Source organism: Zootermopsis nevadensis, unplaced genomic scaffold, assembly GCF_977971745.1.
Source record: "Zootermopsis nevadensis isolate Lab colony 2312 unplaced genomic scaffold, Znev_1.0 Znev_ptg000002l, whole genome shotgun sequence".
NCBI lineage: Eukaryota > Metazoa > Arthropoda > Insecta > Blattodea > Termopsidae > Zootermopsis > Zootermopsis nevadensis.
In genome coordinates this window covers 1,462,286-1,488,943 of record NW_028259134.1, presented here as the reverse complement: position 1 = coordinate 1,488,943, position 26,658 = coordinate 1,462,286, and the positions used below count along the sequence as shown (strand labels likewise).

The 26,658-nt window shown below is 40.1% G+C and overlaps 1 protein-coding gene across 2 annotated transcripts; it reads right to left on the bottom strand.

The window, feature by feature from the left end:
• Positions 1-1,189: 1,189 nt before the first annotated feature.
• On the bottom strand, positions 1,190-25,839 carry LOC110828851 (uncharacterized). Of its 2 annotated transcripts, none has more exons than XM_022061942.2 (3): positions 25,626-25,839; positions 13,537-16,202; positions 1,190-3,207 (listed from the first exon to the last, which is right to left on the bottom strand). In XM_022061942.2, the coding sequence occupies exons 1-3, from the start codon at positions 25,653-25,655 to the stop codon at positions 3,171-3,173; spliced, it is 2,733 nt and encodes a 910-aa protein (XP_021917634.1). In that variant the 5' UTR covers positions 25,656-25,839; the 3' UTR covers positions 1,190-3,170. The 2 variants fall into 2 exon arrangements, with proteins under 2 accessions (XP_021917634.1, XP_021917632.1); XM_022061940.2 differs by having other exon boundaries at positions 12,853-16,202; positions 25,626-25,838.
• Positions 25,840-26,658: the final 819 nt, after the last annotated feature.

The window sequence follows — 26,658 nt, the reverse complement described above, 5'->3', positions numbered from 1 at the left end:
TCGTCCGGACCAGCTCTAGAGACCAAGTTTCCTATACAACACACGCCCATAAAAGGATTCAGTTCACGGAATGTGTTAAATTACAGGTTTCGTAGACTTTGGCGTAAATGGGATTACAAAAATATAGCTAAATGGTCGAACTAGACACTCGGTTATGTTACAGTTGTCTGTAAGGGGAGGGTTCTTGAAGTTTGGAACCCATTGTATTAATATTAATTCGTATACCTAGTAACCTGAACAGTGTTAAGTCACGGCTGGATACGAAGCTGTAAGGATAGAGACTGTTTTGAATTCCTTTTTGGGCAGTAAAGATCGTGAAATTAAAAATTGTAAACGTCCCTCAATGCATATTATATAGATTAACAGTGTTCTGAAAGTAAATTTAAAAATTGAATAACTATTTATTTAACTTTAGGATTTGAGATTCTGGGTATTTGTGCTGTGTAGTCAGCGTTTCGGAGGTCCTTGCTGCTTCCATCATCAGGGCGATGTCATCGCAGCAAGGTCCTCTGAAACGTTGGTAAACTTCTATGTTACTTCACGTATTTTCAAATTATTTGATATCGTTACATTATATGTATAGTGTCTCATGAAACAAGTTGAAGTTGATTTGTGTCTGCGATTCATTCATAGTTCATATAACTATTTGACCACACATAATCCCACCTACCAAAATTGCCCTGAGTTAACCAAGGTCAGAAAGAGGTTCTACAACGAGGAGTGTGGACAGCAGGAGAAAGAATAGAAATGGCGAGCCATCGTGGAGGCAGTATATTAACTGTAGGCATGACATATAAACTGCAAGGTTCGACGTTCTCATGTGGCGAATATGAAGATGGCGCCGTGTACAGTAAGGACCAGAGCACTAGCGAGTTCTTGGCGCGGGGGTGAGGAGAAAGGTGATAAACACTGCGCGCGCACCTCCATGTTCTACCCGGCCGTTCCGTGCACTGACCAGGCCGTGCCGATTGCAACTATCCAAAGCGCTAGGCAATTCAGCTAGTAAGTAATCTGGTCCCTATTGTATTCTTGATGTCTGCCGAACTACACAGCGAATAAGTTGTTCTCTCGGTTGATCGTGCAAGCAATTTCCCATTTTCCTTCTCCAAAGATCTATGTCATCTGGATCAGGAACAATTTTCTTTTGAAAGTAAGGACTTCGTGTCATAAAAATATGAAACATCCCACATTACAGGATATTTGAACAAATTTTATTAACAGATCTTGAAATAGCAACAACATTTAACAAAGCCTGCACTTCACTTGGTATAATAGAAAATATATTGTGAGGCAAAGTACCTTTTCCTTAGCATGATTAAAACCGTTATAACATGGTTAATGACTTATCATTATCATTCGAACAAAGTAGAAATCGTCAGTGTAAAGGAGCCGAGTATTAACGTCATGATATCTCCTGGTGTTTTAAACGTCGGTGCGAGTGTTATGAATGATACATTACCACTAATGAAACAGAATAATCTCTGTTTAGTTCTGCACCAACTACAAAGTGAGTAACACAATTAAGCTTACTTTAGAAGGTCCATAACCTTTATGCCATGGACAGGGTATAATGATTTCTGTGAGGAAGATTTGAATAAATGTGATGAACTTCCGACCCAGAATAAAACGAATATTATTCCGACACTGGAGCACATTTGTGTAAAAGGCGAATTAGAAAGGCTTTTATTTCCTTTGGATTTATGTTCCCACTGAGTGATTAACAGAACTAGGTTAAGTGGAAAGTCCAGGTACGAATTGTACGTAAAGAACCTCGTCGTAGAAAGTTTCAGAAAAAAAAGACGTAATTCTTAAATTAGAGGTTAGTGTACAATGATCAGTTTATTAAGAAGAAAACTGCTATAAATGTTGACAAGTCATTGATTACGTCAACGTTAAATCAAGCAAGAAAGTAATGCTATGTGTTGTCCAAAATACAGCGTATTTTCAGTAGTAAATCAACAGCACAGCTGTTTATTGTAAAACAGCGAAATCAATATATAGCTCAATTTACATTAATGGGCGTAGTAGATAAGCAGAAACTCTGTACATTTACTTAGACGTTCTATAAAATGCCTGTCCATTTTGGGCATAATATGAAATATAAAGATCTTATACTATCATATATTTTACTCAGACATAATGATTTCTGGGCATTCTATAGAATGCGAAAAGTGGGCCAAGCTTCGACTTCATAATGTGCAGTACAAAAGCCTCAGAAATTAACGACGTCATTTTAGTACCAGAACAAACAGTTTATATATTCCATGACACGAAGCATATCTAAATATGCGACCTAATGAAATTATGATCAAAGTAGAATTACACGTGGTGATTAACAATACAAGTTAATTAGAGACTCCTCTAAATTCTTAATGGAATAATTTTAAAACGTCGGTGATACTACTCGCGTGGTCACTGGGATCTGGGTTCGAATACCGCTCAAGGTATGGGTGTTTGTCGGCGTCTTTATGTGTTGTGTGTAGTCCTGTATAGGTAAAGGCCTTGCGAGGGGCTGATTACTCGTCCAACAGTCCTACCAGATGTCTAAATAGCTTAAGAAACATTTCTTACATGAGGCGACCAAGGTCCTTTAATATACATAAATATTTAGTGGATTTGTTGCTTGGTTTCGTATAAAATACGTGGCAGAGTATAGAAAAGATTATTTCATATTTCGTCTTAAATTACGTAGAATGCTTATGTAGCCTACTGTTCATACTAAACGTGTGATTTTAAACACTGCCTTGTAACATACACTTATAAAATATTGTGTTCTAACCAAGTAATGGCTGAATACGAAACAGTGGAAGTTTTTAAACACTCTATAAAATAATTTACTCTGCTTTTTAAAAAATTTCAGTTGAGCTGTGATCTTCAACGGTTATAATTATATCTCTTGGTTGTTTTATTTTTTAAAACGATAGACCTTCCAGGAGATAGCTATAGTATGATCTTTGCTATTTCTTTTACAGAATTAAAAGAAATATAAAAATGAAAAGTTGACGACAAATCTGTCTTGCTACACAGCAGGGTCTGGTCGGTTAATAACACTTTCTGTATGTATTGTGATATAAGATTCTTTATTTGTCCCATCAATCACCAAAACCTCGTGACTCAAAGTAATGAGATGCTTCGTGTTAATCGGTGATGTGATGTGGATGCAAGACCGCTCAGAAATCTGTGTAGCTCAGACCTCGTGGTAGGATGCTGAAACAATAGAAAAAAAAATACATTACGAAAAATTTACCTCGGAGTTTCTGATGGGAAAAGTCTGGTTAAAATACGTACAGTGTATAACAGATGGAAGAGACCTCGCTCGAATCGCATGAAATCAGTTCAGATTTATTTGCATTGGTGTTGTAATTGCGTTACGATATGAAATAACATCGATACTAAATAAATATTTTCCTTCAGAAACAGTGAGAAGCTTGGTTTCCGTATATCCTTAATTTAGAAGATAATTTAAAATATAACCTAAACGAGGAAGAATACGGTGCATTTATTTTGTTAATGAAATTACTACAAATAAGCAAAATACCAGAGATTGCCTAATCTGAAGCAGCCATTATTTAAAAGCTGATACTCGCTCAGCTGCTAAATTCCGACCTTTTGTGGGATCCCAAGTTTTCATTTCCGTGTTCCAAACAGAACTTCAGTTTATCCTCTTCCCTGACAGACAAATAAACAGTCCAGACCCTCATCAGTCTTTATCTAAAATCCAATTTAATATTATCCTTCCATCTACGACTAGATGTCACAAGTGCTCCCTTTCCTTCCCATTTTCCGTCTCATGATGCCTCTGAGGTCGCGTTACTAGTCCCCCCCCTCACCCCTTGTAGATGCCTTGTATCAGACAATGCAGTAAAATTGCCAGAGCTGCTAACTGGCAGTGTGGAAATCGGCTCGTTCAAATCTCTAGCCGTGTCGAGAATTGCGGAAAGAAGGTTCTACGTTTCTAAATTCAGTAGACTCCCGGATGTCCGGCTTGGTTGGGAAATACATTTTTCCGGTTAATCGAAACCCCGGATAATACGGGGAAAAAAACCCCCATCAAAACACGCAAATGTAACAAGTACGCAAATTTATTTAAAGACATATACTACTTACGTTTTTAAAAGATTTAATAATAACAGAAAGGATTTTATGTAAAATTTAATACAATACACACCAACTATTTTCTAAAGAAAACAATTCCACCTGAAGTAAAAACGTTCTGGTTGAATTACGTTAATATGTTTTATTTATTATTTATTTAGTGTTCTGTCTGACGACAGGTCCATATGAACAGGATCCTTCCATCCTTTTCTCTTCTCGGACTGGGACCTGTTCATATACGTTCTTGGCAGATGATCCAGAAGTGGTTTGCCATTGCCTTCTTCTGTGTGTGAATGGAGTAATTGTTGGGATGCCACGGAGGAAAACTCCGTGTTGCCTAGACCACGGCCTTGCCCAACACAAGTTATAAATTCGGGCACCGCCGGGAATCGAACCCGAGACCCCAGGATTACAAGGCCAGCGTTCTAACCGCTAGACCACCGTGGCTCGTTAATACGTTAAATATTAATAATATCATTTTTGTATTTATTAATTCCTTTTGAACGTTCTAACTTCTGTTTCAGATTTTCAAAGTTAAATTTTAATTTTCATTTAGACCAGATATACCCCGGTCAATCCGCCCCTGTATGATCGTGAGTCTGCTGTGGCCACTTCGCGGGTAACCAGCCGACTGTGCGTATCCGGTCAAACGGTCTGACGACTGTCGGTCCGTCACGAGCGAACGAATATATTCGGCCGTGTGCGTTGAAGTCCCAAAAAACCGCACAGAGCGTTTGTTGCTGGAACGGGTTTTGGACAAAACGTGGCCAAATATAAAAATCAATACATCGTTAAAATTTCACTTAGTGACAATCCAAAGTTCTTGGGAGAATTGTCTGCAGGTAATCGAAACTCGGATTAACAGCACGTCAAAGTCTGCTTTGTTCGTGCCTAAGATACTCCATCCCTCTTAACAAATTGCGGTGACTGTATTTTTCGCGATTCAGCAACCAAACCACTTTTTCTGTTGTCAGATTTCTGGTCGTCAGAGCGCCGAGTTCTGGGAAGTTGCGTTACGTAGTTTGGTATAAATTCGCAGTAAACATGTTAAACATCAATTAAAGAAACGTCGTTAAATAAAAAAAATTGAAGTACGTAACTTTTATAAGAAGACAGGAGAGGACAAAGAAGGAAAAGTTCCAGGACCGCGTATTACGAAAGCCAGATAATAAACACCGACATTTTAATGTAATATTTCGATAAGATAGCCAACAGAGTGGCCTCGTTGTCCTAAGGCATCCGCCTTGCTCGTACCAACATCGAGATCGTAGGTTCGAAGCACATTCGATGCATGGATCGTTATCCAAGCCTTTTTGTGTTGCATTGCCCTGTGTGGGGGAAGAGGCCTTGCGACAGCGTCTCTCGAAACGTCGAGAAGTATTTCGAGAATCTGGCAGGAAACTGTCCAGAAAGGGCAAGGCTCGTACTAAGCTACAGCAGTAATTAGTCGTTTCTGTGCTCCATGTCTGCAGGCACTCGTATTAATCACAAACCAAGAATGGCAGCTCCACTTTAACTTGTACGCCCACGCCTGCTGAAGGAGGCCTGAAAGTAGCGCCTCTGATACTCCAGCGTGTGCAGTTTTTCTTCCAAAGCACGCACTTTGTAGTTTCATTGTTGAGACAATTCTCACTTTGTACAGTTTCATTGTTGAGACAATTCTCACTTTGTACAGTTTCATTGTTGAGACAATTCTCACTTTGTACAGTTTCATTGTTGAGACAATTCTCACTTTGTACAGTTTCATTGTTGAGACAATTCTCACTTTGTACAGTTTCATTATTGAGACAATTCTTACTTTGTACAGTTTCATTGTTGAGACAATTCTCACTTTGTACAGTTTCATTGTTGAGACAATTCTCACTTTGTACAGTTTCATTGTTGAGACAATTCTCACTTTGTACAGTTTCATTGTTGAGACAATTCTCACTTTGTACAGTTTCATTGTTGAGACAATTCTCACTTTGTACAGTTTCATTGTTGAGACAATTCTCACTTTGTACAGTTTCATTGTTGAGACAATTCTCACTTTGTACAGTTTCATTGTTGAGACAATGCTCACTTTGTACAGTTTCATTGTTGAGACAATGCTGTCTTCTCGGAATTTCCTTCGGTATGTCTCTCGTAATAATCAAGAAAACGTTCTGGGCCTTTAAACATCAAAAGCAGGATCGATTTATCGATCTTTTAGTTAGTATCTTCTGCGCCTAACTCTACCACAATTAGCAGCCCGCCACATTCTGTTCTGCCAGCAGATTTACTATGACGGCAGTAGCAAAGGTTTAATTTTCAAGTAGCCAGCGGAACCCATTTTGTGCAGTTTCTGTGTGAAATTTCCTGGTGTTAACTTCACCATCCTTATGGTGACTTGATTTTGTACAATGGACAAGTACGACTTCGAGGCTGACGACCACCCAGTGTTCGCGGTTCCATCTATCCCACTGTTTTCTCTACGACTGAAAGTGTTCGAGTGGCAATGGGAAACACTTAACAAAAGAGACGCGAGGTTCTCGAAGCAGGGAGGATATCGATTGTGGTAACCAGAAATGTGGCAGACACTTTGCTCCGAAACTTAACGGCGTTACAACCAGAACTCTCTCAAGAGTCAGAACTAAATTATTCATCCTTGGAATGCTGGAAACAAATTTTTCTAAACAGTTACGCTACGCGACAATTAAAATGTGTGTAAAATTGTGAGTAATGAAAAAGGCAGTTCAATGTTACCGCTTCGAATCCGATTTATAGCTCCAACAAAAACTTTTAAGCATTCAGATAAATTAAATAATTCGACTACATACGGTACGGACGTTTTTCCGATAGGTTCTTATTTGATTCTATACAGATTATCTACGCGAGATAACAATTAAATTATATTTTCCAACCAAATCGTGTTTAACATATTTATTATTAGTTCCCGCAATTACATATTCATATTTAACTCCAATGGCAGTGGATAGGAATTTTACACACTCCAGCGAAAATATCTTAATATAGAACAAAAACATTGCAACTGGATACTGCAACGGAATGCAGCTATATTTGGAAAACGTGAAGAAAATAGACCAATTGGAAGAACTAAAAGCAGATGGGAGGACATCAAAAACTGGATATAAAACAAATGCGGCGTGTGTGTGAACTGAATTCATCTGCCGTGTGACAAAAACATTAATTAGAAGGTTCATTACCGTGATTCATAAGCGGGGATTAATTTGTTAACCAGCTGATCGACTGTTCACTTATGAATCAGGTCTGTGACCTATTCAGCTAGAAATGCCAAGTCAGCAACGCGGAAAAAATGTACTCTAATTACAGTTGCAAAATGTAACGGAAAATATATGAAGGACATTTCTGTGATTCGGTGACCGAAGCGTTGCAAATGCATCGGTAAACATCCGTTGTGGGAATATAAATTGAAAAATAAATGGACCCATCCGTAATTGAGCATAAAGTTGGAACGGTGTCGAATGATGGCATTACGAAATTCACAATTAATTTCCTGGTTTGAGCTAAGCGTGTGTAACATTACGACAATCTATCAACATGCGGCCATCTCGCACATCTGGAATAAATCGAACTCGATATGAGGATATTGTCCTAACAGGTCACCCTAAAGCGATATATTTTGTTTTATTTTGAGCAATTATGATCGCGAACTTTACGAGTGCTCCGGTCCTATTCAAAATATGGCTCCGAAATATTATCCACAGTTTGAAATTCACCTCAGGCCTGTTTTAGCATATCGCCATTTAAGCAATTATTTAATGACGATACGAATATCTAAGGTTTGAAACTCAACTCTATTTATATGCGTCTATTATTATTTTATTTATTTATTGTTCTGTCTGACGACAGGTCCATATGAACAGGATCCTTCCATCCTTTTCTCGGACTGGGACCTGTTCATATACGTTCTTGGCAGATGATCCAGAAGTGGATTGCCATTGCCTTCTTCTGTGTGTGAATGGAGTAATTGTTGAGATGCCACGGAGGAAAACTCCGTATTGCCTAGACCACGGCCTTGCCCAACACAAGTTATAAATTCGAACCCGAGACCCCAGGATTACAAGGTCAGCGTTCTAACCGCTAGACCACCGTGGCTTCCATATGCGTCTATGCATAAATAAAACTATAATTCAGCTCGTGATACGTCCCAAGTCATGACTTACGATTAAACGTTTATATATTTTGTTGAGTTACTGTACATGAGACTTAACCCGGACGGGAACATCTGAAGACACAAGACATCCCTCAAGTCTTCACCAGTACACGTGACTTTCTTCCAAAACAATTTTCTTTTCGTAATCGAAAATTCTTTCTGCCTAACCTTAACCTATGACAATGTTAACTCTTATTAACTCTGTTCCTGCCTCTTCGTAGCCCACAAAGAAACAATCTGTCAGCATGAATCAGTTCCCGCTACTTTAAACTCCTAGTGTACCTTCACTGCTCAACAGTTCTACTTCGTGAGACATCAATTCCACCAAACTAAAATACTTGAACATCGCGATCTGGTTAGAATTCTTGCTTCGTACTTCCAGAGGCTCGCACTAAAATCTCTGCTCAAAGATCAGTTACAACGGCTGAGGCAAATGTCGTATTACTACCTTAAATTATGCAAAGATCGCTTGCTTATATTAGCCCCTACAATTCATTATTAATTAATAATCCTACAATTTGACTCCTATGGCAGTCTGAGCTACTGATAGTGTCGTTAAATGAACAACAAATCAATAGACCATGTAATAGTCTTTCATACATTCCTATGTGTACGCAGTTCCTTGCTGGCGTGATCGAGAAAACACAAAATATCGAATGACTACATCGACGCTTCGATTATCAAAGCCTCGTCAGACAACGCCCATCACCTGTCACATTCCGGGGTACAGGCGACTGAGCAGAAACTCACGTGGGCCATGAGCTGAAGTTTTATAGAAATGGCTTGAATGAACACTTGACGTTTTTAAATCGCCACAAAAAATTTTCGATCTCGTTGGTTGTTTTGACGAAACCAGGTTAAAATACGATTTCATCTCGACAACTGCAAAGTCACACGAAAAATACTGAAATCTTAAAGACGATATGTTTGTCAAATAAGGACCTTTCTCTTCAGAAGTACAATGCACAGGCCGGAAAATTTGTTAAGCGTTACAGAAATGTGACGGAAAGAGACAACCTGGTAGACCTAGACAAAATATTAAAATAAATGATAAAGAAATACTTTAAGACAGCGATAGCGACTGTTGGCTCGAAATTGTGTCAACGGTAATGAACCTTAAGGCCAGGAACGTCTTAAGCAATTAAGCTTCTACGAATCCTCGACCAAGTAGTTCATCCGTGGTTTTTATTATGTCTACATGAATTATGTTATGTTATCTGTAACCCAATAATATGAACACATGATTCAAGAAATTATCTAAATGAAAACATAATAATAACGTTATTTATTTATTGTTCTGTCTGACGACAGGTCCATATGAACAGGATCCTTCCATCCTTTTCTCGGACTGGGACCTGTTCATATACGTTCTTGGCAGATGATCCAGAAGTGGTTTGCCATTGCCTTCTTCTGTGTGTGAATGGAGTAATTGTTGGGATGCCACGGAGGAAAACTCCGTGTTGCCTAGACCATGGCCTCGCCCAACACAAGTTACAAATTTGGGCACCGCCGGGAATCGAACCCGAGACCCCAGGATTACAAGGCCAGCGTTCTAACCGCTAGACCACCTCATCTTTTTATTATTTAGTGTTCTGTCTGACGACAGGTCCATATGAACAGGATCCTTCCATCCTTTTCTCGGACTGGGACCTGTTCATATACGTTCTTGGCAGATGATCCAGAAGTGGTTTGCCATTGCCTTCTTCTGTGTGTGAATGGAGTAATTGTTGGGATGCCACGGAGGAAAACTCCGTGTTGCCTAGACCACGGCCTTGCACCGCCGGGAATGGAACCCGAGACCCCAGGATTACAAGGCCAGCGTTCTAACCGCTAGACGACCGTGGCTCTAATAATAGCATATTCCACATCAATTGAAATTTCTCTGAGAATAAACACGCGACTGTACTCTCAGACAGAAGTAGACGCAATGCTGTCTCTGAATATTAATCCAAGCTTTGTTTTTATTCTGAGGTTAAACATTTGCGAATAAAATGATACAAAGGTTTAATTCTTATACAATTAATCAGTTACTTGTAACAGCTGGAACATTCTTTTTTATTACTGCCACAAAACATTAATTCGCGTCACCGCCTTCTATGTTATAAATCGACGTTCTGTATTTCCCTTATCGCAGATTCCGCACCAAGTGAATTCTGAGTGACACAGAATTACATTAAGCAAAACCGATTTGAGTTCGCTGTAAAACACGAACTAGCAGAGATACAAATCGGGCCTGCAGTTCAGTTTTAATTCCCTAGATGTCTGTGAAGCGAGCTTGTCTCGTCTGTGAATCAGTGGGAATGGAAATTGAATTTTCTCTGTCCAAACACAAGTTACACGACACACTGTCTCTCCACAGTGCAAAGTCTGCGATCACGACGCACCTGGAACTTCGAAGGAAGTTCAACTATTATACCCTAATTTTCTATAGCGTGACGACCTCAATTCATAAGAATTATTAAAATTACATCTATAAATAAAATAAAACAGCCATTTTAACTTCGTATATTTCGTTAAATTTCAACTTTCTTAAAATCTCATAATAAAACCTGTACTTTACGATATGGTAAATGTCTCATAATCTGTTTGAACTTTTGTATTCAAAATGTACGATGTGTTTTAACCATCTGACACTTTAAAATTTGTAAACTCCTGTGTTGTTGAACGTAACTGTATCAAACTTCTGAAATGTTTTTGTTACAATAAAACATTTTCCATGTGATGCCCCCCAAATATCACGAACTTCGTATGTTTAACACAAACTTTCTGTTTCTTAAAACTGCTTACTAATCCGGTAGACAGTGTCTCTCAGTGGTGTAACTCGGAGAGAAAACTCTCAGTGAGACGACGTCTCTCTACACTAACACAAAAACACTACGAAAGTAAAAAGTTTTTAATAACAAACACTTTCCAATGCGTCGTACACGACGATGACAGATTGTTAGTTCGGCAACAAATTTCCCAAATGTGTAAAAAAAACCTATCAAAGTTACATATAACTGGGTTCAATGCAAATCGTAAAATTTTGAATTATATAAATTTTTTTGTATATTAGATATCTGCTATAAACAATTCATCATCACATTCGGATTTCAGTAAAATCATAATTTAATTTTTGAATTAGCGTCATGTTTTGATTTCGCCTAATTTACTACAATTTTTAACTTGTGGCCATAAATATCAAGTGTCCACGTACTACAAACGCAAATTAGTGTTTTCCAAACGCGTTCTTCACTATTTTACAAATCGCAGTGTAGTTTATTCAATACTCGCACGACGCTTAGAGCAGGGTAATTAAAACGTACGTGTAATCTCACTGGTTTGATATACAGAGGGTCTCTCTCTAAACTGATCTGAATAATATTCCGCGGTTATGTCTTGGTTGCTATATCGAACCTAAGCTTATAAATTTTACGACATATAAGTCCCAAAATCCAGATAGAATCCCAATTAAACAAACATAACAGAATGATGTTCATAACAATAACTTCCCACACGATACGCCTCGGTCCGTCGGTCATGCCATAAACTCGACACACGATGGCGACATCAGGAGTACGTTTCGTCATTTTGGATGATGATAAAATGCTTTATACCTGCATCACGCGAACTTAATATTAGGCTACTTCGTTGTCCAAATAAATACTTTATCTATCAAAAAAGTGTGAAATTACCTACTGAATGAAATGTGTAATGACGTCTACACAGGTCAGCGTGAATAAATTTCTAAATTATTCGTCATTCATAATAGGAGAGCTACACGAAGTCGATACGAGTCAAGAATGTCGAACGAACACATGTCCGGAAACCCTTCTTAATGTTATCCTCGGCAACCTACGTTCATGCCACATTTTAGATTAATATTAACGTCCTGAAGCTCCACTATCAATTATGGCAAACAATTTAGAAACACCCTGTATATGAAAGTTCCCTTACCTTAAGATTTTATTTATTTTTCACTTCGATATACTTTCTCAAATAACTGTGAATCCACTTTAAATTTCGAGCAAAGTTGCAAACCAAATGTTACTCTGAAGGCTGGTCGTATTTTTTATATTTTAAATATTACTTATGCAGCTGGAGTACCTGTAAAATAATCCATGCTTCGAAATTACGTAGGATGTGTAAGTAGATAATCCAATGGCGACAAAACACTTACGATTATAAAAATACAATATTTATTCTAATCCTACTACTACATTTGTAAGTGCTACTCATATACTTGTGTCGCCGTTTACCACGCAGATGGAGACGTGGGACAGTTAAATAATCACAAACTCATTATTTTTAGTTCATCTAATTAAAAGTTACTGGGCTTAAATTTTTAAGTAATTTGAGTTTTATATTTTATCAAGCTCTTTCGATTTTAGGTACAGCCATCACAGGCAATGCAACAATTCAGGTATCGGGGAGGAGTCGTCAAATAAGAGTTTCTTTGTTATATCCAGAGGCAGGAAGGAAAATTTTCATTGTCCGTTCAAACACGAGGCGACGAACACCAAATATTTTCTAATATCTGCGAAAGGGTGACCACGGACACACAAAGATGTGAGAGCACGATAAACCCAACACAAATTCTTTGAGAAAAGACTGTCACGTACTTGGTACTGTCGCAGTCTGCGTCTGTGCTGTCTCAGCGTCTGCGTCCAGACGCCATCACCTCGTCAAAGATGGCTTCGTGTTCGGAACGCGTCAACATGTACTCCGGCAGAGTGACTTTTAGTACTGGGTCAAATCTTGTCTTGGTCTCCGCGCTGTAATATCCATCAGGACTTAGGTCAGAGGCTGACAGTTCTGGCTCTGGAGGAACGACATTGGCCTTCGGGACCTTCTTTTCACTATTCTCACTAGCTGCTGGTAATAAATCAGAATTTACGTCTTTTTTGGATATGTTTCGTTTTCTTGGAGGTGGGTCGGGTGTTGTAAGAGTCGTGGTAGTTGTTTGGACCGACGTTTTGGAAGATCTGCGCGTCAATTTGACGGCTACTGCGGGAGATTTCTGCATCGTTTTGAGATTCTCAACTTTAGAAGTTTCCCCATACTTGTTGTCTGCGACTGGAGTTGACGCAGTAGAAGTTGAAGACACCTTCTTAAAGAAAGTTTTCCGTTTGGGTTTTGGGGTTATAGTTGTCGCAACAGTTTCTGTGGTTTTGTCTTTAGAAGTTGAAGATTTGTCACTAGTCTTGGTAATGTCAGTCGACGAAGAGGATACGGAGTCAGAAGCCACTGGTAGAGACGACGAGGCAGATCCTTTGCCGTCAGACAAACCCTGTGGAGGAACTAACCTGTATTCTTTAACTTCGTGATAGGCCAGATGAGAACTCTTGGGCTCAGACGCCGCCACGAACATACATTCCTCGTGCTGCATCCCCTTGCTATCGACGCATTGATAACAAGTCATCTTATCCTTGAGCACTTTCTTGCATGCAGATCGGTCTTTCTGGGTGAATTCTCCTAGAACTTTCTCGAGATCCTTTTTCTGCTCGTTGTCGGTGAAGTATTCCGGGAGAGTAGACTTGTATTCGTACCCAGGTGACGCACTTTTCTCGTTCGTGTTGGCTGAAGAAGGGTACTCGTAGGTCTCGGAGTCACTGCTAGCGCTTTGCTTTCCACCGTCGTGTAATTCGGGGAAGAGATGTCGGAAGTATTCGTCGTAAGACTTACCGCCTGGAAAATAAGACTCGTGCTGCTCCGTTTGTTCTGCGATCTTCTCTGCGGTTTCTGGTTTATAAGGCTCGGGTTCACCGTACAAGAATGGATCCAGGCCTACTCCAGAACCCTTTTCGTCCTTAGCCTCACGTCTAGCTAATGTGCTGGCGGAATATTCATAAGGGATGTCGTACTTGTCATTAACTTTCCTCTTTCCTGCAATCTTTTTCGATTTCTCCCTCTTAATCCCCTGTGGTGGTTCTTGTCGGATGTGCCGAGAATGAGGCTCGCCTTCGTACTCAGTGCGTTTCTCGGTGTACGGTTTCTTGTTTTTTGAGTTGAAGGACGTTTCATGAGCCACAAAATAGTTGTTTTCCTTAGGTTTCGCGCTGTAAGAACACTGCTCATACGAGCCACCAGTCTTGGGATCTTTGCATACCATACAAGTCATAGTATCCTTAGTTGTTTTCTTACAATTTTTCTCGTCTATTGATGTTCCTGATGGTTTGTATTCAGTGTAATCATCACTGCTGCTCGTGAAGTATTCTGGCCCAAAGCGATAATCACCTTTATCACCGTTATCAGAGGCGGCGAATTCATATCCGTAATCTTGGCGAGCGACCCTAGAATGAGATTCCGCTGTAACTAATTCCTCCTGTTTATCGTCCAGCCCAAATGGATCATTTCTGAGGTACCTGCGATAGCGGTAGGTTGTTGGTTTGCTACCAGAGTTCGTGCTGTATTTCTGAGCGTGTCCGACAAAGTACGACTTCGAGTTCGGATCTGACGTGTAAGAACACTGCTCGAAGGTACCTCCCGTCTTTGGATCTTCACATTCGTAGCAGGTCATAGCATCGCGACGGAATCTTCCTTTCGCGACGTCATCAGCAGTGAGTCTCTTCTCTATCTTTTTACACTTTTTCTTGTCAGTGGCTGTACCTGAAGGAGCGTACTCTGGGGGTCCGGATTCCTCTTCGTAAGACTCTTCCTGGTTACTCGGGCTCCCTTCTGTTGCCGAAACACTTGGCTTCGTTGTGCTGCTATAAATTTTTGACTGAGCTGATGGGGACGGCTTTGCTAAATATTTATCGTTGTATATATCTGTGGGGTACGGCGCAGGATAACTGGACTTGCCCTGGTGTGGTTCTGACGGCAGTGTCTTGAAAGGGGGTGCCAGACCTTTGCCGTAGATAACCCCCGAATCTGCCTCGGATGAATAGCGTGGCTTTTCCTCACGTTGCTCTGTAGATGCTGGGAGGTAGGAAGTAGGGTTTCCATAAATGTCGACGGGCGCCGACGACGAATAGATCGGCTTGGTTCTCTTTTGAGGTTCCGAAGGAGAGGAACGATAACTCGTCTTACCACCGTAATATTCTGAAGGACGGTAAGTGGACTTCACGGCCTCGCTGGAAGACGTACGATCTGGGGTCGGAGAACTGTAAACAGGTCTATAAGAATACTTCTCTGGAGACGTGGCATAGCTAGACTTTCCGTCTTCGTATTCTGACTTTTTAGGTTTGTAAGTGGGGTTAAAAGTGTAATCCTCCGTGGGGGATGCCTTGTAACTTTGCTTCTCGTCGTAAGTATCCTTCGACGATGCAGCGGGATACGCGGGTCTGTCTTCACCTTCTGATCCAGCTGGAACACGGTACTTTGGTTTACTAGGAACCTGTTCAGCAGCTGCGGGCACAGCGTGGTGAGAATAGTGAGGCCCTGGGCGAGGACTGTATTCGGCGTCCAACTTCGCAAAAGACGGCGAGTAGAAGTCTGAAAGGGCCACTTGAGAGCTTTCCTCTGATGACTTTTCGCCTTCTGCGGGCTTAAGGAAATCTTGCGGACGGAAACCAACCTCTGACGCGGAACCAGAAGCATCAAAGAGGGACTGGAACTTCACATTTGGGCTAGTGAATCCACTGTCACTGTTCTTTGTAGTAGCACTGCCTTCTAATTCTGCAGGGAAAACGCTTGCTGAGTTCGAGAGTGGCAAATTGAAAGCGTTTAAATCTGAGTTTGCAGGACGGAATATTTTAGATGAACCCGCAGACGCGCCACCAAACCCAGCATTGGTAACTCCGAAGAGAGCTGAAAAGTCTAATGGGCGAACAAAGCCAGATTCATCAGCAGGCGTGGCGCCAGAAGTCTGACCCCCAGGCGAAGTCTCTGAGGCAAAATATTTGCTGTAATCGGAGTCACCTGACGGAGCTCCTGCTGCTGATTTCGAGTCGCCATTGTCATGCACTTGGTACTGCTCTGGGTACTTTTGAGCTGTTGCCAGCGAAGCCAGCACGGCTACCAACAGGAGCTGCAGGCAAGAAACACCAGTCAAAAAGGACATAAGTAACTATAGGCAAACTGTTAAGTGTCAACTTGTACATTGATACTGTGTATGAAGGCACCCAATCCATACAATTCAGTGCAAGGACCTTCTGAAGGAGGATGAGATCGGCGGGACATGTAGCACGCATGAGGGATCATAAATGCATACATAGTTTTAGTTTCAAAATCTGAAGGGAAGAAGACATTTGGCGTAGATGGTAGGGTAATATTAAAATTGATCTAAAAAATATTTACGAAGGAGCTGACCGGATTAATTAGAACAAGTGGCGGATTTTTGTCAACACGGTAATGAACCTCTGGGTTTCGTAGATGCGAGGAATCGCTTTCTGACTTCAGCGACTATTAGCATCTCAAGGTCTATGTTCCACGAAATCAAGTGCTCGTTGCTATCTCTGGCGGTAACTTTCGAAGAGATATCTACGCACAATGTTGAGTCTCTTGGAAACAAGCAATGAAGACAAATCAAAAATTAAAATGACCCAGGTCCGATTCCAGAGACAGGCTTTTCTGTGATATTATTAGTAATTAAAATTCGCGATCAATAATTTTCGAAACGCGGTGGATCATCCGAATTCTTCTTCCTCAAATAAAGGTCAGAGCGTCTGCGACGTCTCCAATTATCTCTTCATATTTTCCTTGGTCGCCCCGTCCTCCGCGGTGTTCATATTCAGTCACTGATTTCGTAATTACGTTATCCGCCAACCCCCCCCCCCCCCGGCCCTACACGTGCCTACCGCTTCTGTTCTTCAACTATTTCATTAATACTTTTAATTTTAATATGGATTATAACAATTATTTCTTGTCTTATGGGTTAGTGTAAGATCACCAACTGCTCTCAAAAATTTAATATCTGCTATTTGCAGTCTTCCATTTTGATATTATTTTAGTTGGTAGGTTTTTTGGGGGGAAGGTGATATTAAAATTACAGGTCACTAGAATTTATTTTCTTTTAATTACATTTGATTCCTCTTGAGGTTTTTATAAAATTATTGTTTTTTTAATTTACACTAATACTGCCTTCAGTATATAAATAAATTATCTACTGATAAACCCTTTCCATTCTACATCTGGATTGTACCGTTCTTAAGTAAGGACTGCTGAAAACCAGTTACAGAAACGAATACCGAGGATTCTGAATAGTTATAGCTAAATTTTGTCATTCATGGATAAGTCACAGTCGGGGATTCCCCTTACGATTTCGAGGTCACGTGTCTGGCCAGAGATTCTCCTCGCTCAGAAATGCATACGCAAAAGGTCTTCATGTACAGCGCTGGATTTAAAAAGAAAATTCTGAAATGTCGACAAATCTTAATAAAACGACCCAGTCTGTTTAAAAAATTCGTTCAGTTGTCATCGACTTGATAAAAGCGGACATACAGAAAGACATGGCGCTCTAATGTCCGCCCTCTTCCAAACTCTGAGTTGGGAACGAGCTTATAAATGCCACGTGTTCGACATAACTGTCTCAAAAAAGTTTCAAGGACACTTTCTCGATCATTGGATCGGACGCGGTGGACCTGTTGGGTGCCCATCACGTTCGCCAGATTCAACACTTTCGTCTTTATTTCTCTTGGGACCAACAGACGATAAAGTTCATCAAAAACCACAGCAGGAGAAATGCCATGACAATGGCTACCATTTTGAACAGTTATTACCATAACGTTTGTAGGAACCTGACAATTTTCAGTGTAAAAAGGGTACATACTTTGAGTGACTGAATCTGTTGTGTGAGCTCCTCTCAAATATGGCTGTAATTTTGGCTCAAAAATAAAAAAAAAGGGTTCATTTCAAATCATAAGGTAACCTTAATAACTTCATAACGATGATTTCGTAATTAATATATTATCGCTCAATTTACACCCAATTACAAACTGTGTACATTTTTTTTTTAAAAATTTTCATGTATGTTTAAAATGAGAATGTTATTTAAGATCGTAGAGTTAGGTGGAACACACTGTATAATTAGATAAAGGCATTATATAAATAATGTAATAACTGTTAACTAGGAGATATGTATACATATAAAATGATAAATTGCAGAAATGAAACCACGTATTAAGGGCGAAAAATGTAATGTCGCTATTAAGAAGAGTTGTAATATGTTTTAATTTAATTTTTGTTTTTATTTTGTTCCTTGTATTTTATTAGCGTCCTTAAATACACCAAATAAATAATCTATCACTTTTATCTTAAACATGTTTCGAAATCGTAAAAAATTAATTATCCACAAAGAATATAATTAGGACTCCGTGCAATGCGATTAGCTTTGCAATTATGGTTTTGTACCGGAAGTGATTGAACATCGAAGTCGATGAACTGGTACTGGTTGTTATTGTAGTTGTGTGAGAATCCATCTAGTTGTAGACGACTAAAGATCATTGACTTTAACTTAACTGAATGTAAATGACTGTATCGCAATATCATAAACATTTTAAATATTAAAAGTAACGTCACTTCTGTAGCACGGTTCTGTAGAGTAAAGGTATACAAATCGATAATCGAAATTTGAACGTGATACTACAGATTGATAACAACTAAACCATGTCAACATTAAAGACGCGAGAAATTCCAAGGGACGTTTCTATCAGTTTATGTAAATAGAGTGAGTAGAATTTTAAAAACTCAGGACAGTAGATCACACCCAGGGAAACTCTGTTGACATTTATTTTCAACCCTTTGTATCCCAAGTTCGTCCCAGAAATAGTTAAATATCCGGTCCTTACCTCAAAGAAAACCCACAACATTTACCCAACTAATTATATTCAGGGAAATAACAGCTGATCACACCGATAATCATATGGAACCAATAAATACACTCTGTGGACAAAACGGATATTTGCCATTAGGCTTTAAAAAGTTGAAGAACGGCAAATCGAAATCGTATGCCGGAGTCCGTGGCCGGAAACATTCGGCTTATTTCCAGGTTACTGCATTTGAAACACGAATTCGACTCAGTACATGGAACGCGATTCAATTCGTCATTTAGGCCTGCTCTCTCCGGAGGCTGTACGCCTACTCATATATAGTGTATACTCTGGCCAATGCCCGTCACGCTCGACTGTTTGTGGGATGCGGAAATATTAACAAGAAATCTCAACGACGCTAAGGTGACGCCTACGGTGGGATCTTCCGGAGTCTGAAGTCAGGCAGTCGCCTTGTCAGTCGCCGGTAAACAAGTCTCAACATTTTATTTAAATTGCAAAGAAATTCTATAGACTTCGTACTTTTTGAGATTTGGAAACACAATTCTGTAACAAAATGCATTACCGTCCAACACAAAAACACTTTCATTCCCGGAAACTGTGGTGCTCGAACATACTTTCATGATTTTCCCTGAGACTCTCCCAGCAAATGCTGTGGAAAATAAATGCCGTATTTGCTTAAACAGGCCACGATCCTTTTGACACCATCATACAAAAGCAACCTCGCATTTTATGTCATGCGACGCAGAAGGTGTTACGTATGTACTTCAGGTTCTCAAGGCGTTGAAGACGTTCATTATGGTTTTCTGGGTTACGGTACCTGAAGATGGAGACGGCATGTTCCTCAGATTTTTTGGTAATTATCTACAAGACCATAGACTGGGGCGGCGAAATAAAAAAAATAAAGACATCTCAACGCGTCTGTACAAATTATTAAAGGCGCATTACTAGGGAAATTACAAAGTAAACCCTTAGGCATACTAAAATTATATACAGTAATAGCCATGCTTATGTGTTTATATAGGCCCGAAAATGAGGGAGTACGCGAGAAGAAACAGACGGCAAAAACGTTTCCTCAAATGAAACAAAAGATGCCGCAAAATTTTGACGAAATGGTGTAACAGCTGTAATCCTTGTAACTTGAACTGATGAAGACCTTATTAATCCGTAATTATGATAATCACGGAAAATTCCTAGCGCCACAATAAATGTTAGGGATTTGGCGAATGGAGGGAGATGGAGAAATATCAATACGTCTGGAAAGACTGACCGAAAAACCACAAAAAATATTTTCATAAAAATTTTCTTTGCAGATGTGGTTTCTGCGATGTCAATCAAATGTCGTGGACGACTCGAAGTAATAAGCGGACAATTGCTTCCTGGAAAACCAGATTTAAAACACGAAAAGGCTTCGCTACGAGAATTAGAGCCAGTTCAATTACAAGGACGAGTTCAGCGAGGGAATGAAGAAAGTCAGAGAGAAATGCAGATACTAGATTTTAATCAAATCAACTGGATGTCTGGTACAATATTATTTGAACGAATCTAGTGTTAAAGTCACTATGTATGTACGTATATATATATATATATATTTATATTATTAATGAACAATGCGAATTATGCATCCACATATTTTATAAGACACACCTGGAGTACGGGATGTATGAATGAAAGTATAATTCAGGGAACATAACAACCCGGAAGACAGCCATCTTCGGACTTGTCGTCGCGAAAATCTCAAATCCCTAATTATGTTTAGGTATTTATTTAATAATAGTCTCAATCATAAAATGTTTAGAATAAGCCGCCTAAAAGTTGTCATGCATTTGCAAAACAACGTTTTTGGCACGGACCTATTATCATACGTTCCTTGCGTAGAACATGTAAAATCGATGCCTAGAAAAGGTATTTTTATATCCGATATTACTCGACGAATTGCGATTATATTGTGTATTACATGTTTGCACCAAACATTATTCATGAAATCGAAGATTATAATTACATTGCATATATTGTTATTGAAAGAGTGTCAGTTATGGGCACCTGAAGGGCCAATTTATTTATCAAAAATCCCAGACAGGACTTACGACGAATAGTTGAGTAACCCTGCCTCAATAAACACTTGCTTCCTGTGCAGGTTACATCAGCGGACGCTCTGTACGGCCCAAGAACTGTTTTTCTCCATTAAACCACGTGACACGGCTGGTAGCCCGAGAAGAATCCATTATACGGTCCAAGAAATTTGCAACACAAATCACTTTTAAAGGGCTTTAAATCAAAATAAAGACATTCCGGCCCAATGTGTATTCACCTGTCCACGGCTGTCATCAGATTTATGACAGGAAATATTGAGTCAGTGGCTACATTTCGGTGTAGGTCGCCAGTTGTGAGGTGGCCGATATGTCATCGATATTCAGTATCGTCCCACACCCGACGTGACTTGAGGGTCCAGACGATTCTTAGGGAGCACTAATCCTGCCTTTCAGTTCCTTCATTTTATTGGTTCGAAAGCTTTCCATCTGACAAATCCCCTTAAAGGAAGCTGATACCAAATGCGGTGAACGCGGAGACCAGACAAGCCGTTTGTTTATAGAGCCACGGTGGTCTAACGGTTAGAACGCTGGCCTTGTAATCCTGGGGTCTCGGGTTCGATTCCCGGCGGTGCCCGAATTTATAACTTGTGTTGGGCAAGGCCGTGGTCTAGGCAACGCGGAGTTTTCCTCCGTGGCATCCCAACAATTACTCCATTCACACACAGAAGAAGGCAATGGCAAACCACTTCTGGATCATCTGCCAAGAACGTATATGAACAGGTCCCAGTCCGAGAAAAGGATGGAAGGATCCTGTTCATATGGACCTGTCTCAGACAGAACATTAAATAATAATAAGATGAGGTGGTCTAGCGGTTAGAACGCTGGCCTTGTAATCCTGGGGTCTCGGGTTCGATTCCCAGCGCTGCCCGAATTTATAACTTGTGTTGGGCAAGGCCGTGGTCTAGGCAACACGGAGTTTTCCTCCGTGGCATCCCAACAATTACTCCATTCACACACAGAAGAAGGCAATGGCAAACCACTTCTGGATCATCTGCCAAGAACGTATATGAACAGGTCCCAGTCCGAGAAAAGGATGGAAAGATCCTTTTCATATGGACCTGTCGTCAGACAGAACACTAAATAATAATAAGATGAGGTGGTCTAGCGGTTAGAACAATACAAACCAGACTACACTGTGCAACATCCTAGAAGACAGCCATATTATTATTTTTTTAATTATTTTTAAATTAAGTTTTAAGCTGTTTTCACACATTTGTTGACATAATATGATATCCCTACAAAGTCTGTTTAACTAAATGTAAAGGAAAATAATTCATACCGTGCAATGTCCTTCTGACGATTAGCTGTGTCAACAAGGGTTTATTTCTGTGATATACTAAAGCAAATATTAAGGGTTTAAAGGACCAATTAGTGATGTAGAACCACAGAGAACAAAAGTGGACATTTTGTGTGATCCACTATAAAGTACATTCCTCCACTCGACACAAATAATGAGGTAAAAATTCCAATTTCACTGCTTCAACATTCACGAAATATTTTATTGCATGTTTTAGTTCATAGGCATGTCCACCTTTTACAAACACCTACCACGGCTATCCAAGTGGATAACTGCGTGCTCTTCCATTCCACCAATCAGTACACATCAAATCCAACTCTCCTCCTACCGCCTGCCATACATAAGACTGACAAAAAAAAATGCACAACCATCAGCGATTCGCCCTGAAAATGGCAAACTAAAATATCTGCCAAAACGGACAATTTTAAACATCCGATGCGACCAATCTCCGAAAGTCGAAAGTTCAACCACGCGGCCACCAGTGTCGCTCCAGTCACAGATAAATCCAACGCAATGTCGTAGTTCCGACCACCAAGCCGGTATAATGTTGTGCCCTTGTCAGTGCTTGTTACTGTCAGCTCCATTCACATCCTGAATAGACCATAGCTTCAAGACGAATGTACCGGAATACACATAATATCCTCATGCGTTCTTTGCAACGTGCATTTACAAGTATTACATCCGCCTTGTCCAACGAAATAAATTTACAAATTCTTGAAACTTCAAAATTTCTAAATCTTAACAATTTTTTAAAAATATCTGTTAACACCCACGATTTTGAAACTTTCAAAGTTTTTCGAAATTTCAAAATCCATAATTAAAAAATTTCATAACTTCCACATACGATATTCCAGCGTTTAAAATTCGTATTTAAACATCCAACCCAACCTAAACGTCCTTAACACAAACTAAGCAAAACTAACTTAACGTAACATATCTTAATTTAAACTAACGGGCCTGACTCAACCTTAACTAACAAAATAAACCAAAACGTGTCCTAACCTGTTCTAACTTTGCGTGTCTAACAAAAGCAATCTTAACATACACAAAAAAATTCGGCCGATTCCCACTTACATCAATACTAACCACGATTACGACAGTAAGAAACCACGGTTAACATTCAAAGAACGCACAACAGCGGTCGCCAATAGTGACCATAGCAAACAAACAAATTCCCACTATGGCCACCAGATCTCAGCACCTTGATGTCCACCTCACGACATTCCTCATCCGCCATCTTGTTATATCCGCTCGCAGGATAATACAAAATGCGATTTTGAGGTCGTGTAGAATGGCACAAACTCCATACCAATTTTCAACCCAATCCGCCGAGTGGTTCTCGAATTGACTCGACTGGAGAGACAGGATCAGCCCACAATGCGTTCTTCCTATGCACTTCGTGCAAATAACGCATAACAGCTAAATGAAAAGGCTGAGTTTCAGTGGAAAACTGTCCAAGTTATTCCTTAAGACACTCCAACTTTACCAATTGTGAGAAAGAATTTCTCCAATAAACTTGCATGAAAAATTATCCGAAAGCGGTATTTAGAAAAACTTTTTTCAGCAATGACGTCATTTTAAGGTGATTGGGTTTTGTGAGTGAAAAGGGTTTTAGAGTACAGAGCGCATTAAACGCTGACTCAAGTCTTGCGAATTCGAATCCACGAAAATTCCTGTCTTAAGTGCAGACTAGGCGTTTGTTGAATTTGTTCCACTGCTCGAGGAGACCCTAGTTACCGAGGGGTACTGTAACCTGTAGTTGGTAGTACATGCATGGTCCAGTCACCTTCCTACTCTGTCCTGTTATCATTAGTAATATTATTTTATTAAACAATTACGCACATTCAAAAGGAAAGTTCCTGAGTATATGATAGGAAGATTATATTAACATTTACTGAGTTTTCTCAAAGTTTACGAAAATTTAAGTTTTAACGCTGAATATCTGGAATATGTCTCCTGGGTTACGGCGTCGCGAAGTCTTGTAGGCTGCATTTAAGATGGAGTCGAAACGTTCGCCCGAAACCTTGGCAACCACATATAAGGCTACACGGCGTCACAACCGAGAAGACCACAAATCAGATTTTCCTCCAAACTGTCCCTTCAACCATTTGTCGATTAATCTTAAAATCGAACGTCCAATTTATCGTTTCTGTCAATTTAACACGATATCACAACACGAAAACGCATGAGGGAGTATATAAGTCGTCAGTTCTGCACATTCATGACATCGAAGCTAGACAGATGTGAGCAATTTTCTTCAAACTCTGGTCTCATTATCCTCGGGGAGAGATCCACATAAACTTACTGGAGGGCAATCTCTGGCCCCGGAGGGAAAAGAAACCTGGTCGAACCTAGAGCCACATTACAGGCTAAAACTACGTTACATAGGCCTACGACGTGTTATTGCACAACCGCGTATTTATGATATTTAAATTTATTTCGCCTTTAACTAACTTTAATAATCAAAGCTAACAAACCGAAGGCAGAATGTTCTTACTGATGAACAACAGCGCAATAACTATCCTTCAGACGCAACTTCAGACAAGCCATTAATACGAAAGTACGTCTTCGAGCCATAAATTGGAGACTGCAACAGAGTTAAAACCCAGAAGACAGCCATCGTCGTACTCACCGCCTTGAGAACCTTAAATTCTACTAATTGATTTTGTGACGAAGCAACAGAGAAGATAAAGGAAAGAATTCTTCTCTGTTTTGTCATCTGCAGACACAGACCTTAGACAGGCCATCTCTCCGTATACGGAGTCCTAACAAATGTCTGAAACAGATTAGAAAATCCGACACAACTCTCCATAAAGCCCAAGGCTCTAGGGAACTCTAGCGTCTATACATTCAAATTACCAGGATTATGTAAACGAAGTGTTTAATTATCACATTTCTCAGACGAATTGGATCATCTGATACGTCAAATTCAACTTCTGGTCAAACATATTTATGCATTACAACTAAAGTGCCCGTCTTTTATGAATCGCCCTGATGATGGAGGCAGCAAAGACCTTCGAAACGTCGGTTAACTTATACCAGACTACACGGCGCAACAACCGAGAAGACAGCCATCTTGAACAGTAAACCTTAGACCTTGTTTAGAAAATGAGAAGACGTCTTATTTACTTCAGAGTTGTCTGACATCGAAGCCATTAACAGGAATCCGTTAGTCCGCGGTGTCCAGGTCGTAATGGACCGAACTTAAGCTCAGTCCATGTTCCATTCCTCCTGGAAGGTCTTGTTAGGGTCCTCGTCCACACATTAAGGAGTATTCATTTTCTATGTTTACTTACCGCAAGGTGTGGACTTCCAAGGAGAAACATGGTGCTAGTGTAGCCTCCTCTTCACCACTGTTCGCTACAAGACGCTGTGTCGATCTAATTTATTTCTTTACGAGCGAAGTTTCTCCAAAGCAAACCGAAACAAATCAGGTGAAAGGCAAATTCTATGATAAAAAAATAAAATACATCAATCAGATTCTTTGCCGCTGTGTTGTGTTGGACAATGTGACCGCTGGGCGGGGGACGGTTCCTTTTATACACTCTCCCCTAACTGAACCCCCGTTTTCCTCCCCACTACACCCCGTGTTCAGTACAGCGCACCGCTGTGGTCACTCTGTGGCACAAATCATCCGTGGATGCACAGCGCTTCCTAAGCAGCGGGAAACGAGAGGCTTTTTATCTGTGTCTGCCTCGTGCAGTCCACAGCAACGCGACTTTCTATGACAGAAATTCACAGACCAATGAATTAAGACGTGTACATCTGAATATTTTATGTTGGAACCGTTCACCAATTTCTCACACCAATGCATCGTCTTCACAGACACTAGACTCAAAATCACACACGACATTATCAATACATACGATGTTACGTACGGCTAAAACGTGGTATTTCACAGTGAGAGTAATCCTCTTTATTTGTGGATTATGTAACGACGCTCCCAGCAGCTGAGACAATAAGGGAAAAAAAACACGAATAGCCGGTCCCTGAATCGAATTCGAACTCAAAGCCTCCGGAATATGAAACAGCAGTTTTACTGAAACATCATTAAATAAACCGTAAATAAAAATATCTAATTTAATTCTATAAATAACATCCGCGGTGGTCTAGCGGTTAGAACGCTGGCCTTGTAATCCTGGGGTCTCGGGTTCGAATTTATAACTTGTGTTGGGCAAGGCCGTGGTCTAGGCAACACGGAGTTTTCCTCCGTGGCATCCCAACAATTACTCCATTCACACACAGAAGAAGGCAATGGCAAACCACTTCTGGATCATCTGCCAAGAACGTATATGAACAGGTCCCAGTCCGAGAAAAGGATGGAAGGAT

What these genes read in the sequence shown, in the direction of transcription:
- LOC110828851 (XM_022061940.2), bottom strand. Translation starts at nt 25,655, where the DNA reads ATGTTTCTCCTTGGAAGTCCACACCTTGCG. An exon ending in TTGGAAGTCCACACCTTGCG is followed by an intron (nt 16,203 to 25,625) that starts GTAAGTAAACAT and finishes TCTTGCCTGCAG; the next exon opens with CTCCTGTTGGTAGCCGTGCT.